Here is a 17,304-nt window from a genome sequence, read left to right on the forward strand (position 1 = left end):
TTTAGCCAATCAATGTGTTGCATTAGTCGCCACGATCCAATAGTTTTAGGAGCTTGTCTAAGTAGGCGGTGCTTCAGGGTATCACTTCCGCTGATTTTCCCTAGTTACCCACATGGAAACCAATTTTCCTGTGTTTTGAGTTTCGGCGCCGATTACGGCGGTGAAAAAATATCTGAGGTAGAAGAGGTATTTGGCTCAACGTTAGCCTGATTTGCAATTTGTACATCACGTACCTGTAAAGTAAAAGTAACCATGAAGATCGAGGAGGTGAAAAGCACCACAAAAACCCAGCGGATCGCCACTCACAGTCATGTCAAAGGACTCGGGCTAGACGAGGCCGGGAATGCTAAACAGTCGGCATGTGGACTCGTCGGCCAGGAGGCTGCAAGAGAGGTAATATCACTTTTCACTTATTCACTGCACCTAAGTTATTCTTGTATTGTTTGGAGGAGTGACTTTCAGAGCTGATCATTTTTTTGCAGGGATGATTTCGCCCATTGCAGGCTATCAGGTGTACCCACAAGCTAGCTATGTTAGCATTGTGGTGTCGCTGTTTCATAGGTTAAAGGGGAGCTAAAGGGAAAGTGCACAATACATAGAAGCCACATTCATTCATTTTCTGGAATTTTATTTTATTGAATGGATATTTTCTCATACAGGTGAAGGGCCTGTATTTATAAAAAAAATCAAGATGTAAAGATAGTCAACATTCATGATAGATAGTTTGATAGAATTCGGTAGCTTATACAGAACATACTGTCCAGTAAACAATACAGCAAAGCACACAAAAATATTATAGAGTCAAAGATAGAAAATAAATTACAGTAAAAGTAGAAACGCAAAAAAGTTTTTCCAGTGACAGAACAATATGAAATATGAATTGGTGTTAAAAACAAAATAAATATATAAAATATTAGATAATGAATAATAACAATAAATATTATGTATAAAATTAAGAACTGTGCTCAAACTGAACAGTGAAGAAGAAGAAGTGTGATCAGATACAGACCTCCAGTCATGATGCTCTGATATCCAGGCGAGGCAGACACCTGACTGTAGGGATGCATTACTGTCTAAAAATATAGTAACACAGATGGACTGATTGGCTAGGGGTTAAAATGTGTTAAAGGGACAATATAGTAGCTAAAATCCATCTCACTTTGAAGTCAATTCTGACAACATAGCACTCAACTCAAGGGGTATCTGACAACCGGTGACTTGTATTGCAATTAAGTTCTGTTGATATGTTACAAATGTAAGTCAATATATAAGGTACTATAATTTTTTTTCACTCTCCAGGCCTGTGGTATCATTGTGGAGCTGATCCGCTCAAAGAAGATGGCAGGACGAGCAGTGTTACTGGCAGGGCCACCCGGTACAGGGAAGGTCAGTGTGCAGTTGTAAAACTTAATCGAATATGGCCTCTGTTGCTGCAAAGTTTTGACCTTTTTTTACTCGTTTTTCCAGACTGCCCTCGCCCTGGCCGTAGCACAGGAGTTGGGAAACAAGGTGCCTTTCTGCCCCATGGTTGGCAGTGAGGTCTACTCTTCTGAGATTAAAAAAACAGAAGTACTGATGGAGAATTTCAGGAGAGCTATTGGTGAGTGGCACTTTTACACAGTTGGCTCCTTGGCCATAGCTTCTATCACCACAACAAGTCACTGTGACTGAGGTTGTTGTCTATGATTGGCTTTGATCTCTTGAGTTGATTTAATTCCAACGGATAGAAAAAGTGTCATTAACATTGTCAGTGTTATACTATTTGTAGAATTAGTTTACAGTGCTGACTGCATAGTGTTGTTTCTGTCTCCTTTGATCCAGACATTTCCAATAACTCCAGAGAGTTGTAAAGTAGAAAAATGAAAATGCATTGAAAAAACATGGATGTAATCATTTACCAAATTCCCAATATGTTTTTATCTAAAGGAATATTCTGTTTCAGTCCATATTTGTTGGTGTTTAGCCTTTCAAAAACAATGTTGTTGCCTGTTTGTTTTCTCGTTGCTGCACACATCTGCAATTAAAACAAAAAATACTGACAAGGTATATTCAGCGTTATAGGTTGCAGCATAATTGCTGTTTCTCAACCTCAGCACATAAAACCGAAGCTGTTCAGATACCCCTTGGGCTAAAAGTTTAGTTTCTCTACTGTCTTCATCTCTTGGTGTAAAGAACCTTATATGTTCACCTCATTCCCTCAGAGGAGCCCTTGAGCAGATAGAGCAAGGTGTCCTGCACACACCATTCTCATGAGCTGAAAGGCAACACTCGACAGCGGATTTATGAGAATGGTGTTGAGAAGGAAGTAAGGCCGGAGAGGGGGAAGGGGTTTGTCTGACTGCTGATGGTACCTGTCGCAGGGTAGGAAATGGAGCTTAGGTGGAGGAAGAGGTGGTCATCAGCACCTTTGCTCCTCCCCTAGAACAGGATCCCCAGGCGGGCGGGGGTTTCATTTTGGAGTTGTCATCACTCTGCCGATAAGAGCGCTGTGACAGACAGTCCCAGCCTTAAGCACTGCTGTCTGACCCTCACCACAGCGGATCAGCCATCTGTGTGCAGCTCATACACGGTGCCACCGGCTGCATGAAAGGGAAGAAGGGTGTGATCATGTTACACAAAATGATGCCCAGACATTTCATGGGCACACGCACACGTGTTCCCTCTCTGTAATAAAATGCATTGTTCAGTAGACTGAAGGATGCGGCGGCTTAGTTAATACAGGAATATAAAGGCTCGATTGAGTTCTCACTCTGCACTGTGTATAACTGTAATGTCTCCCACATTCAGGACTAAGAATCAAAGAAACAAAGGAGGTGTATGAAGGGGAGGTGACAGAGCTGACCCCCTGTGAGACGGAGAATCCCATGGGTGGCTACGGAAAAACCATCAGCCACGTCATCATCGGCCTGAAGACGGGCAAAGGCACGAAGCAGCTCAAGGTCAGACTGTGAGCTGTAATCTGCTGCATGTAAAACACCCGGAGCTATGTTGCATGTTTAAATAATGTAACAATAACAGTTACTGAATTTTTGTGAACGATATACACTTTTCAAAGTACTTCACATTTGCTAAATTATTTCTGTGGTTCTCTTTACACGCAATATTCATCTTGTATCATCAAGATTGTGTCGCAGCCATAGACTGTATATAAATAATGGACATAGTCACGGTGACGTCACCCATTGGTTTGTGGACTGCCCGTTAGAAGCATTGAGTTTAGCGCTACACTCGCCGCCATCTTGCGTCACCATCTTGTTTCCGATATGGGGAGCAGACCATATACCTGGAGACCATATCTGTTAGCATTAACTGGAGCATTAACTGGAATGTTAGTTTTGGCAAAAAAAAAAAAAAAAAAAGGTATGTTACTGACCTCAGAAAACTGAACAGCGACTCCTTAGAGTGTTTGATAGTCCAACCAAACACTGAACAAGACATTTAATGAACAAAACGGTCAAATAAACTGCCACTAAGTGAAAATACAGTGAAAGGCTAAACGTCCTTTTTTTATATCTATATAACGTAATATATAACTTTATTGACAAGTTGCCGTGGATACGTATTGTTCTGTTTCTCTCTTGATGACGGCTCGCTTTGTCAGTGACCTGTCAATCAAAGGTAGCCACGGCCCAAATCATACGATTCTTTATCTTTTATTTTCTTCTAAATGGGGCCATTATTTGCACTATTAACATCAAATTGTCTTGAAGATTTTTTACTAGCGATTGAGACCATAGTGTTGTCCTTAAAAAAATTCTGAGGTAAAAAAAATTAAGTGAGAAGTTTTCTCATATTGCACTGAAATGAATGGGCAGATTTTTTCTGCAGCCAAACTTAGCACCCCCTGCTGGAATTTTCGGTAGAATGCAGTTTAAGGCACTTCCTGGTTTGCCTCCATGCTCAGACACGGAGATTGCCGCCTGGTCACAGTGTGATTTTTATCTCTTTCCTTAGCAAAACTCTTAAGCTCTGATAATAAAACACCTTCTTTTCTTCTCTACATGAGTATTTTTCGACAATCCACCTCTGTTCATCTGCAACTTATAGCAATAACTTACATGGAAATCTGTCTTGTTCCCTCAGCTGGACCCCAGTATTTATGAGAGTCTTCAGAAAGAGAGAGTGGAAGTGGGAGATGTCATCTATATTGAAGCCAACAGTGGAGCTGTCAAGGTATCACTTGCACATGTTAATCCTGTCAAAAATGTTGATCAGAGTCAAATCAAGTTTAATTTATGAATACGGCACATTTCATTTAATGTAAACCCAGTGTACTTCACACATATATTTAAATACATATAAAAAGAAGAGAGCCTTCCCTGCACACCCACTAACATGAATATGCCCAGCCACATATAATCAAATCAAATCAAACTTTATTTATATAGCACTTTTCATACATAGAAATGTAACACAAAGTGCTTTACAAAAAAAGAAAGAATAAGAATTAAAAACAGACAATAAAATGACATATACCCAAAGAGACAGAGAGAGGGAAATGACATCAACGAACAGAGAGACTGAGGCTCTAACTGAGAGAAAAAGTAGCTCTTAAGCTTGTTTTAAAGACGACACAGTTGTGGTACGTCTTATATAATCAGGCAGTTTGTTTGAGAAAGTGAGCCCATTAAAACGTGATGCACCTTCACCAGATTAACTGCTGATCATGGGTACAGTTAGCAGACAGTGCCTGATAATCTGAGAGTTCTGGACAGTTTGTTAGCATTGACAGGTAAGAGATGTAACTAGGAACTAGACCATTAAGTGGTTTGTAAACTGCAACAGTTAAAAATCAATTCTGGATTTTATAAGAGTTCTAAGTTTAGTTTTTCTTGTGCCAGTGAGCAATCTTACTGCATCATTTTGATTAGTCTTTTTGGGATACCCACAGTCAGGGTATCTAAAATGGGTAGTCCACTCAAGATGATGTGAATGCATGAAACAGTTTTTCAGTGTCTGAATAATTCAAGGTGTATCTCACTTTGGAAATATTTTTAGGTGGTGAATGGCTGGGCTACGTGTAATGTGGTTTGTAAGTTGAGCTCTGAATCGAAAACAAAACCTAGATTTTTAACATTTAAAATAACTTAGGAAATATTTGGTTAGACCAAAGTTTAGTGTTTTCTGTGTTGCATGTTCTCAGCCCTTCGTGGTGGCGTTCTTTCATCCCTTTTCAGTTCTGCATCAAAGCTCTCCTGTATTTCTACTGTACTCTGGAATGAGCCTGTCTCATTCCTTCAGTTCTGCATGCTCCCTCTATCTCTTCATCTCCCTCAATGCCTCTTTTCCAGCAGCAGGGCTTGTGGCCTGTGTTGACAGGCGACGATGACGGCTCCTTTAATCGGCGCAGGTGGGCCGGGGGCGCGGGTCAGCTCCAGTCAGAGGCCAAAGAAGGAGGGCTGGACAACACATTTGTTACTGTTGACAGCCGTATCATGACCTGCCTTCTGAAAACTCTTTCATCCCTGAGCCACATGCCCTGCTCTCTGCGATGGGCTGGCACTGGCTTCAATCATACACCTGCTCTCCCTCCTCCCCTTGTCTTTTGTTTCCCTGTGACACATTAACAGTGGGTAGACCTTTTTTTTTAAACTCTCATTATTAAGATTTTGGCATATTGTATCTTTGCAGAGACAAGGTCGCTGTGACACTTTTGCTACAGAGTTTGACCTGGAGGCAGAGGAGTATGTGCCGCTGCCCAAAGGTGATGTCCACAAAAAGAAGGAGATAGTCCAAGATGTCACACTGCATGACTTGGATGTTGCAAATGCCAGACCCCAGGTACGTAACCGCACATTTCCTGTTTTTTGATATCAGTACAGCTATTTACATCTAACAAAAAAGAGTGCCCTTTGCAAATTTATGCTCTTTATGTACAGGTGCATCTCAATACATTAGAACAGCGGTCTCCCAAACTTTTTTAGCCGCGCACCCCCTTCTATGTCCCAACCGGATTGACGCACCCTCAATCCCCCACACCTTCAAAAAAAAAAAACATTTTTTTTTATAGCCATATTAAAGGCTGCATGTTTAATCATGCTCAAATGAGAACACACATATAATAAAATAATCACGATCGCATTTAAATTCATCTGAAACACAGTTTCAATATAATGCAACAAAGTTATGCGCAAGCTTCCACTTTTAAGAGCAAAGAGGATGATGACAGGCTCAGGATCAGAGGCAGAAAGCACATAAGTCTGGGAAAATGTTATAATATTTTGAGCCGCGTAGAACAAAAATTGCAGCAAGTTTAAATGAGCGTGGAGGTTGCACAACCCTGTCATCATAACACAGGTTGGAAAAATGGAAGAAGATAACTTCTTCTACGCTTCATTTTTAGATTAAGTTCATTTTAAATAGCCTGCATTTATTTATTAATTAATATTACAGTTTTTGATTTTACATTTTACAAAGGAAATGTTTATTTACACGTCTTTATTGTGTGGGGGGAAAATGTAATTGTGCAATTATCAGACCGCCATTACATTTTTCATCTCGCGCACCCCCTAGTGGCAGCCCGTGCACCCTTGGGGGTACCCACACCACACTTTGGGAATGCCTGCATTAGAATATCATGGAAAAATCCATTTCCAGTAGTTCCCAAACAAGTATTGAGTGCATATAGATGGACATACTTTTCAGAGGCCAAAATTTCCATATTAAACATACTTTTTAAAATTTGTCTTTTGTAATATTCAAATTTTTTGAGACACTGAATTTTAGGTCTTCATTAAATGTAAGCCATAATCATTATAATTAGAAGAAGTTAAATCAATGAGGCCATGAAATGTTACATTCTGTGTGTAATGGATCTATATAATGTGTTATTTCCTCTTTCTGAATCGAATGACTGACCTAAATAAACTTGTCTATGATATTCTAGTTTATTGAGATGCACCTGTATAAAATGAATGCTTACTGTTTAACCTCAGGGAGGTCAGGACATTCTCTCCATGATGGGACAACTGATGAAGCCCAAAAAGACAGAAATCACAGGTAAAGAAAACCTGACAGCTTCCCAGCCCACATCACCAGCTTCCTTCAACACTAGTTGGCTTTTATTGTTTATCATTCCTTCTTTTCTCTTGTATTTTAGATAAACTGCGTGCAGAGATCAACAAGGTGGTGAACCGCTACATCGACCAAGGCGTAGCTGAGCTCGTACCCGGCGTGCTGTTTGTGGACGAGGTGCACATGCTGGACATTGAATGCTTCACGTACCTCCATCGAGCACTTGAGAGCACCATCGCCCCCATCGTTGTGTTCGCCTCCAACAGGGGAAACTGTTTAGTTAGGTAGGAGGTCTAAAAAAAATAAACCAAGATTTAACAGAAATTAGTATTTTGTCTCATTAGGGTGTAAGATTTGCAGTATTAATAACGATATGTTGCCTCCCAGAGGGACAGAGGACATCAGCTCTCCACACGGGATTCCCCTGGACTTGCTGGACAGAGTCATGATAATCCGCACCATGCTGTACACGCCACAGGAGATGAAGCAGGTGAGTCTCGGCATCAAGGCATCTGCATGGGGTGTGTACTATCTGTGCATGTGTCACTAATGTGCGCTGTTTGTAGATCATCAAGATCCGTGCTCAGACTGAGGGGATCAATATCAGCGAGGACGCACTTTCACATCTGGCAGAGATCGGCACCAAGACCACCCTCAGGTAACTATTTACACCAGATGTGATTTTTCTGTATTGAAAGCTTGGTTTTCAAATGAAGCTCTGAATGTTTGTCGTCAAGTCTTAAAAAAAAGTCTCAAAACAAAATTCTTAATGTGAATAAATGAACCAACAGATTGAATGACAATGCATTTATTTCCTGGTGTGACTGTAACTTTTTGGATTTAAATGTATCCAAAACCAGAGAATTAATTAAAGATTTTAGACGTAAGAAGGAAATTCCTACTGAGTGCATTATACATAACAAAAAAGTTGAAATTGTTTCATCATACAAATATTTGGGGACCTTTTTTGACGACCATCTCAAATTTGATGTGAACACAGATTTTATAGTAAAGCGAGGACAACAGAGAATTCATCTTCTCAGGAAACTAAATTCTTTCTCTGTCAGGCCTGTTATACTCTGTCGTTTTTATCAAGCATTTGTTGAGAGTCTTTTGTGTTTTTCCTTTATCTGTTGGTTTCATTGTCTTTCAGTCAAAGACAGAAACAGCCTGACTAGTATTGTGAAGTCATGCTCTAAGATTACCAGAGTAAAACTAAGAGACTTAAGTTCCTTTTGCAACCAGCAAATCCTCCATAAAGCTGAGTGCATTTTAGCCTCCCCGAGCCATGCCCTTGCGGGTGAATTCTCTCTGTTACCTTCAGGGCGCCGTTATGCCCTTCCTAGGTGTGAAACAAATCGCGTCTCCAAATAATTCGTCCCCCTTGCACTAAGACTTTTAAATTCTTCATAGGGTTTTTATTTTATTTAATTTTTTTATCTATTTATTTTCCAATGTGTCCATTCTAAGCTCCATGTTGTCTGATGTGTGTTGTGTCGACTATTTATGTATTGACTATTTGTTGCTGGCCATGTGGGCCGTATGAACCACGACAACCTGCTGCTCAAAATGAATTGCCCCTTGTGGGATTAATAAAGTTGTTTGAATTTGAATAAAGAAACTTGCAACTCCTCTCAAACTGACTAACACTGTATCTCTGCTATATGTGTGATTATACTGAGTGGCTCTTATGTCTTGTTTCTTCTCAGGTACGCTGTGCAGCTGCTGACACCAGCCATCCTGCTAGGCCGAGTTCAGGGTAAAGAGACCGTGGAGAGGGAGCAGGTAGAGGAAATCAACGAGCTGTTCTACGACGCTAAGTCCTCCGCGAAAATCCTCCAAGATCAACATCACAAGTTTATGAAATAAAACGGGATTTTACAACTCGCAGGGCTGGTATTCCGCCAGCTGTTCACTTCTATTCTCCCTCTTTTTTTTTTTTTACATGAAGTTTCTTTGCATTTTTTCCATCTTTACCCTCCACACCATGGCTCATTCTAGTGTCCCTGCCTCATCTACTGTTGTAGTTTTGTTCTAATAAAGTTTTATTCATTCTGTTTGTTGATAAAAAATAATTTTTTGAATAAAAAATAAAAACAAATTAACTTTTGGTACTGTCCATTCCATTTATTTTGACATTAACCATATTACTGACATTTCATTCAAACACAGGCTGGATGAGACCAAATTTGTGAGAAATTTCCCAAACTTAAAAAAACAAATGCATATTAAAAAAAATTACAGACGCAAAATACAGATGACTAGTCTAGAAGATTATTTTACATTTTTGTATTTTAAAATTTTTTTTAACAACCTGTGATTTATCCACACCTGAGGGAAAGGGAGGCAAAAATGACCAAATCTAACTGACATCACTATTAACACAAACAAAAAGCAGTTCTGACTCTTCAAGTGTTTATTTTCTTTCTAGTAAAGTACATCAAAAAACTTAATAAACTTACTTTGGCTTTCACAGAGGATCTTGACTAAGAACACAAAATAAAATTCTTTGTCATTATCTTTCAAATCACATGTTAATGTACACTATTACTACTGGTGTATTGCAAACCATCTTTAAAGATACCACAATCAGTGTGTGAAAATGTTGAAATGAAAGCTCTGTATTAGCAGCTGATAATTAATCTGCTTCAATTTTATAATAACCATCACTAATAATATACATTTTGTGTTATTGCCCGAAATACATCATGCATTCCTCCGAAAAATGAATCTTCTTGCCAGTCATTCATCATTACCCTGCAACCTGAAATGGTGAATACAAGTTGGTGTGACATTTTAAAGATGAAATACTGGCTTCCTTCTGTTTAAGGAATTCAACTATCTGCTAAATAAAACTGCAAAAACATGCCCTAAATGCAAAAATACCAGAACACCTAAAAAAAAAAAGAGGCTTAAGTACAGCTGGACAGTAACTGGTCCCAATCCCCTAACGTGGAACAGGTGTTGTCCAATCATGGTGCGGACGACCACTGCTACTTCCTGATTGGTCGAGCTGAGCGTGCATTTAAAACCGTCTCAGCTCCTGACCTCACTCCGCTGAACACAGAGGGAGCAGCTTTACCAACTTTCTCTGTGGAGAAAGCGAAGCAACAAACACAATGTTTCACTGTTAATGAGACAGAGCAAAGAGTTATATAATAATCTGGATATGCTCTCTCACACACACACACACACACACACACACACACTGGGTCAGAGAGAGAAAAAAACAGTTCAACAAAAGTCTCCCATCATTACAACCCTCCTCTTGTGTCTGTATATGGAGTGGAAACTTTAGCATCATAAAAGGAAACACCCCACAGACTCACTGCCATGATGTGATCTTAACCAGACACAAAACAGAAGACGGTTTCCTTTCAGTTTCATGTGTAATACTGGTGTTAAATCACATTTCCATGTGTGTTTATGTGTGTTTTTCCTCACCGCACTCGTCCATGACTTGAAGTGTCTTGCTCTTCACTGGACCGCTTCCACCCAGCCTGCCCTTTGCTTCAGTCAGGTCCTCCTCGCTCACCTCAGGACGCTGCATTTGTTCACCTTCTTCCTGACCTGCCTGAGGGGCAGTAATAGAAAAGAAAAGTATGAGAACAAACATTTGTGATTTCTTGAAAACCAAGTTTGCAGAAAGTCCTTTCAACAATGAGAAACAGTCATCTTACTTGAGACATGTTGTTGGAGCGGTTGCTGAGTTATGCTGGAAGGAAATCTCCTCTTTGTCAGCTGTCTCTCTCTTGTTCCTCTGAGTCTGGCATAGCACTCACACTCGCGTATATATACACAGCTTAGCAGTTTCTCCAGAGGACAATAAATCTGTTCTTCAGACCAATAAATGACGCTATGAGAGTGAGCGCTCCTCCTCTTTTCTGTCTCTCGGCCTCTGGTTTTTCTCATGGTCTGTCCTCCCTGCTGCTTCATTAGGAAATGATGAGATCACTGCTGCAACTTGTGGCATTACATTTCCCCAAATAAATCCCAAAGATGCAAGAACATGACAAATGCATGTCTGTTTATCCTGCCGCTGGTGATAATTAGCGAGCAAAGCAAATTGGACTCAAAGTTCAAAAGGTATGACTCAGAAGAGAAGTAGCTGATTGTCTTCAGACACCAGCAAACTTTATACCGTGTTTGACTTGTGTACAAATATATGTAAAAAAAAAAAGGAGCAAAGTGGAGAAGAAAAAAGCATTGCCTTGCTTTAAAAGAATGCTGTCCCCACCTCTTCCTGCTCATTTTCTTTAATTACATCATTATTGGACCTTCAGGGACCCTAAATCCAGTTCAGACGAAGGATAAACAAATAGCAAGAAAGTTTCCAAGCAACAGGTCAAATAAGAGCTGAACTGAAAGCTACTCAGCTCCCAGTGAAATATGAAATATGACAAAAAGCTGGTGCAAACCACTGCTCTAGAAAGTGTCTTTCTCTCTATAGATATTTGTAGCAATGAGTCACCCACTACTGAACATTTTTAAGTAGAGGTATATTGAAATACATTCTGAATTAAATTCAGCAATATATTAATATATGAATAAACATGAATGAGTCAATATAGTAAAAGGAATAAAAATAAATTAACATTTTAAATAAAATATTTTTAAAAGGACATCTTCAATATTTATTTAATTTTATCGCCAATTCTTTTTTTCATAGGCATTGTTATTTAAATGTATTTATTAATTTATTTCATATTGACTTAAAAGGCATTCCACACAGGGAGGTGTCTTCATGCTTTGTTTGTAGTGGACAAAACAGAATTCCTCTCTGCCTCTTTACTTTGTCAATACCGTGTGTGTAATGGACCTTAAAATATTAAAAACAACTTGAATGCTCCAAAATGTTGAAAAGACAACAGGGCGTTAAGAAACCTTTAGAAACACATGACAGATTATTTAAACTGCTTAAAGTGTAAAAAAAATCTTATTTTTTCATTAAATTACCTTTAGACACCACACATATGGATGAGCTTGTCTTGCTTTACTGTGTAGGAAAATATTTTCCTGTAACAAATTCAACTGTTTTCATAAAATACATTCATTTCTTTATCTGCCACAATTAGATCCCAAAACATTAATGATGTGTCTGTTCATACGTGTATGAGCAACTCAGGAATGATCCTGTATAAACATATCAGCATCATGCACACACTCGTACACACAAACACATTCACAAACCAAACACACATTCTTTAAAGTTCTTCCTTCGTCGATTCCACACAGTCAGTAACTGTCAATCAGCTGCTTTGTTAGAACTGTTTGTAGTGAAACAGAAGATTTCTTCCAGTTCACCAATGATCCAGTCTGATTCAAGTGTGTTTCTTTCTGTACTGGGGTAAGAGCTGAGTCCTCACGAACTGAATGAGCCCAGTCTCTGTGAGAAGAACCGCCGCAAACACACCGAGCAGACACACTGCTCCTACGCCGATATGTACCAGCCTGAGGAACCAGCCGCTGTCACAGCAGAACACTCCCTGCAACCAGAGAATAAGGAAGGGATTCAATCAGATTATATAGAATAAAAGTGCAAAATAACGGTCAATAATGGCAAGAATTTGGTGATGTGATATTGTAAGCAGGGCAATATATTGGATTAAAAATATATATCATTTCTTAAACTGTATAGATTAAAACACACTACCCTTTTTTATGCAGTCAGAACAGTGGGATTTGCATTCGTATTACATATTCATAGCACTACTTTTTGTGCAATCTGTCTGCTACAAAACTTTGCATATAAACTATGGATTAAAAAAAATCCATCCATTGTTTTTGAGAATCAGTACAATATTGCAAAACATTATTAATTACCCCTATTTTAAGAGATAAAACCAAAGTGGAGAATGAAAATGACTCTCTTGTACCTCAGAAAGCGCTGTGATGACAGCACTGACAGCCAGTGCCAGCAGTAGGAGCGGAGAGGGCAGCAGGCCTCGCAGAGGTTTCCACTGACTGGACTGGAAGTATCGGTGTATGTACAGCAGGCTGTGCAGGATGCGGAGGCCCATGTTGAGGCAGTTTGCTAGTATGAATCCCACACCACCAGCCCACCATGTCAGCATGTAGGACAGGAACAGGAAGGACACAGACAGAGCCAGCATCACCAAGTTATACCTGGGGAAAAAAACACAAACAGTGTTTACTTAGGTCTGGGTGATTAATCAAATGATATTTTCAATTACGATTTGAGTTTGCATCATTTATAAAAACAAGAGAATCAAGATAAAACTATTATCTTTCTGCATTCTGTTTCACAATGATGTTCTTGTATTAAAACTTCCTTTACATCAGTACATTTTCAGTTACTGACTGAATATGTAGCATATAGTTTACCAAAATGTTAAATATATGTCTTTAGTTGTTTTCAGATTGTGGCTGTATATGTATATGTATATAGTATGTATTTTTTTTCTTTTCTTTTTCTTTGAAGTTTTTTTAAATAATATATTTAATTTATATTTAAGATATATTTTTTATTTATGTACAACTGTTTAAGACTTTTTAAAGTTCAATAAATGGAAATGATTTCAAAGTCAATGAGTAATCATGTTAAATAATTGTGATCTCAATATTGTCCAAAATAATCCTGATTTCAATTTTTGCCATAATCAAGCAGCCATAACATTACTTACTTGTCAACTTCTTTTTGGCTCATGGCAGCAAATACAAAGCACTCTGTTACACCATTTACAGCAAGCAGGAGAACATAGCAGCTGTAGCATCGCAGCAAAGTGGGCCCTTTGATAAAAAAACAAAACAAACAGAGCAGAGACTTAGAAAACCAAGAAAAGCTGAATTTGTAACATATATCCAACAAAACAAGCTGGTATGTGACTCTGTTACCTGCTCCACTGCTCAGTAGAGAGCCGCCATAAATGTCCAGAGCCAAGTGAGAGAAGGCGTAGCCAAACACTGAGATAATGAGCCCAACCACAAGCACCAGTTTCAGCAGACACTCCAGCACCTCTGCTGCAATGGCAACGTCTTCCTGCAGACAAAACCCAGAAACACAAAGTTAAAACCAATAATTCCCTTCAATCCATTACTTTGTCTTTATATTACAGCCTCACACCTGTTTCTGACTTTCAACATCACGTCCTCGCACCAGCACTTTGGCAAAGAAGATGTAGAAGCTCTCCTCGATGGGTAAGAAGATGAAGCGAGCCACCATGGAGCCCAGATTATTGACGATATCATAAACTCCCTGGTCTCCAAAGCTGAGGACGTTCAGGAAGGTCATGACGTAGCGCTCGCCTTCCGTCAGCAGCTGCTTCAGGAAGGACTGCTTGAAGAAGCTCCATGTGAGCCGGGCCAGAGTCCAATCAACCAGAGGCTATAAGAATGGTAAATGGTAAATGGAGTGCACTTATATAACGCTTTTATCCAAAGCGCCTTACACTACACACTAAGCTCATTCACCCATTCACACACACATTCATACTGGTGGCTGAGGCTACCAGGGCACACTGGTGCCACCTGCCACCATTGGGAATTCATTCACACACCGATGAACGCAGCATTGGGAGCAATTTGGGGTTCAGTATCTTGCTCAAGGATACTTCAACATGTAGGCTGCCATGGTCGGGGATCAAACCACCAACCTTCTGATCAGTAGGTGACATCTCTACCAACTGAGCAACAGATGATGATCAATACTCTGTACGTGATGAATAATGAATGGTTTTTTATCTTGTCCTGTCCTACTACCTCTCCATCAGCTCTACAGGGCAGGAGATCTCCAACACGATGCAGAGGAAAACCCTTCTTGTCTGCCTCTTTAGAGCCCAAGAAATGAATGAAGTAAACAGCATAGCACAGCACCAGGAATCCTGTGTACACCAACTACGAAAAGTAAAGAAAAACCATTACACACAGCGGAAGTAACCACAATAATAATAATGCAGAAGACTTTAGCTCATTTCTTACATGAGCAGCAGAGAAGATGTAAAGGCCCCATCCACGGGCAAACACCACCAGCACCACGGTTATACTGCACTTTGCGATCATCGCTAAGCTCTCTGCGACCACCTTTAGTCGGACAAACATGTGAGCCTGAGCCAGGACCCAGAGGGGCTCAGCCAGGAGCTCCTGGACTCCTGACAGAGCAAACAAAACCACAGCAGGGCCGTAGTAAGGGACAGTCTGCGGGTCTGGGACCTCCAGGAGCCACAGCCACACAGAGGCCAGCAGGGCTGCCCACAACACACCCAGAGGCAAGCTGAGAGGGAAGAAAGGTTAACAAATAATTAATTTAAGAATAAGAATAAAACATATTATTTATAAGTGCCATTCAAGTCACCCAAGGATATACAAATGATGTTTTCTATATGTTTGTCAAAAACGGTTGTCTAAAGTCAACCAGGGATGATCAAATTTAGATCTGTGATTTTGCAAAATGTGGCTAGGGAAGCAATAAGGTTACCCTCCGATTGCAGACAACCCAAGCAAAAATACAGACAGGACGCGCAGGTAAAAGTCTAAGCTGGATACACAATATTAAATGCACTTGTTTTTTACAATAACTCACGTCAGCCATAGCAGGTTGATAACTTGTCTCCAGCTGTGGTTCGTTCCAGATACTCCGCTCAGACAGGCTCTACGGAAAGCTTCTCTGGATAAAAATACTAATGTGGAGTACAGAAGTGTAAGTCTGCAAAGTAAAGACACACACACACACACACACACACACACGTTACAGCAGCTGGTGCATTGAAATGCGTGCTGATCTTGACTGGTGGCACTGTTCTCATTACAGGAGCTCCCATGCTCCCCAGTACAATATCCTTTTAATAGGAGACATAAAGAATAATTTAAAAAGTTTTTATGTTCTCAGATATGCTTTTCCTCTACTCAAATGTCGCATGTATGTTTCCCTGGCTCAACATGTTGAAATCATCCACCTACAGCTTAAAGCCTACTGGTTGTTGTACTCTTTGAAACCTATGCCCTCAGATTTGCAGGTAAGAAAGTTTTCTTAACTTCAGACATTGATATCTACACAGTGTCTGGACAGATTTTCATCATTCAAACAGCCTTTGAAACATCCATCTCTCTTCATCCTTGTATATATAACTGTATAGATATTTCTTACCAGTCTCTGACGATGTTAATATATATCAAAAGGCATATATGAATAAATAAAAATATGTGTATATCTTTCATCACTAGGAAGACAGATGCAAAGTGTGTAATTAGTGTTATATCATGGGAATATAAAGCTGGGGAACATCCTACCTGACGTTGACAACACCGATCAGCTCTTTGGACACAAACCGCAGTGTGAATGCGTTCAGCAGGAAGGTGAGGACACGGAACATCACCTGAAATAGTAAAACAGTAAACCATTCATCGTTTAACAATCCAGACAGCATATTAAATTGGCATAACTTTGAAACACGGGGCTGGTATGGTGTTACACCTCAGCTGTGTGTGTTTACCTGTAGCAACACATTATAGGACGCCAGAGTGGACGCCTTCTTCAGTACGTCCTGAGAACTCATTGTGGACTTCCTCTGACTCACTGCAAATCTTCAATCTTAAGCGTGAATTTGGCAACTTTTCAGCTGCTTTTTATAAAGGAAAACCATCATAGAGGCATAATGTAACACAGTCAGGGTGGCTGCCTGAAACCCGATACCAAAAGCTCCTATTTGCTATTGAATAAGCATGAGATTACACTTCTTAAACAGTTGTTGAAGCTAGAAGCACTAGTAGCACAGTAACACTTCCGTACACACTGTACGGAAGGACGTTACGCAGTGACGTCAAAGAGCTTTACGCCCAGCTCAGGGTCGCTAGAGGGCGTACTCCATCCTTGTGATAATCTATGGGAGGTGAAATAAAATAAAAATACAGGTAATTTTATTAGATGGGCGGACTCCAAACTAATCAATGGACTTTTTAAAAATGTATTTATTTTTTAAATTTTAATTCAGCAATTATAACCGACTAGGCTGCAGACTGTGACATCATTTTAATCTGTATCGGTTTTTTTCTTTGTTTTTATTTGGTATGGACAGATTTGTTTGCTTGTTCACACTGTTAATGTACCTTTCCCCCCCTAATGTAAATGAATAAATAAAATCTGTTGGAGGTGACTGCTAGTAATGTTGTACTACACAGCAGTTATATCCCTTGCAATGGTGAAGGAAGTATTTTGATTATTTACTGAAGCAAAACTACAAATACAACAATGTGAAAATGTTACTTAAGTATGCTTAAAGTATGTAAGTAAAATATGGAAATGTACCTAAAGTATTTAAAGTAAAAGTAATCATA

At 39.6% G+C, this 17,304-nt stretch overlaps 2 protein-coding genes across 3 annotated transcripts; one reads left to right on the forward strand and one right to left on the reverse strand.

Moving 5' to 3' along the window:
- The first annotated feature begins 51 nt into the window (after positions 1–51).
- Positions 52–9,124, forward strand: ruvbl1 (RuvB-like AAA ATPase 1). The gene is made up of 11 exons (XM_059328361.1): positions 52–393; positions 1,300–1,386; positions 1,468–1,600; positions 2,788–2,939; positions 4,084–4,173; positions 5,632–5,781; positions 6,936–6,999; positions 7,100–7,298; positions 7,402–7,504; positions 7,581–7,672; positions 8,724–9,124. Exons 1-11 carry the CDS (start codon positions 253–255, stop codon positions 8,881–8,883), a joined length of 1,371 nt encoding a protein of 456 aa, XP_059184344.1. The 5' UTR covers positions 52–252; the 3' UTR covers positions 8,884–9,124.
- Positions 9,125–10,945: 1,821 nt separating this feature from the next.
- Positions 10,946–16,750, reverse strand: rft1 (RFT1 homolog). 2 transcript variants are annotated; one of them, XR_009390255.1, is made up of 11 exons: positions 16,464–16,750; positions 16,261–16,346; positions 15,554–15,676; positions 14,953–15,244; positions 14,734–14,868; positions 14,099–14,359; positions 13,870–14,014; positions 13,659–13,764; positions 12,891–13,140; positions 12,210–12,500; positions 10,946–12,147 (listed from the first exon to the last, which is right to left on the reverse strand). XR_009390255.1 is itself a non-coding variant. In XM_059328360.1 (10 exons), the coding sequence occupies exons 1-10, from the start codon at positions 16,524–16,526 to the stop codon at positions 12,336–12,338; spliced, it is 1,626 nt and encodes a 541-aa protein (XP_059184343.1). In that variant the 5' UTR covers positions 16,527–16,750; the 3' UTR covers positions 12,155–12,335. The 2 variants fall into 2 exon arrangements, 1 of the variants encoding a protein (XP_059184343.1); XM_059328360.1 differs by lacking the exon at positions 10,946–12,147 and having other exon boundaries at positions 12,155–12,500.
- Between the last annotated feature and the right edge of the window lie 554 nt (positions 16,751–17,304).

The sequence above is a fragment of the Centropristis striata genome, chromosome 3, assembly GCF_030273125.1.
Source record: "Centropristis striata isolate RG_2023a ecotype Rhode Island chromosome 3, C.striata_1.0, whole genome shotgun sequence".
In the NCBI taxonomy this organism is placed as follows: domain Eukaryota; kingdom Metazoa; phylum Chordata; class Actinopteri; order Perciformes; family Serranidae; genus Centropristis; species Centropristis striata.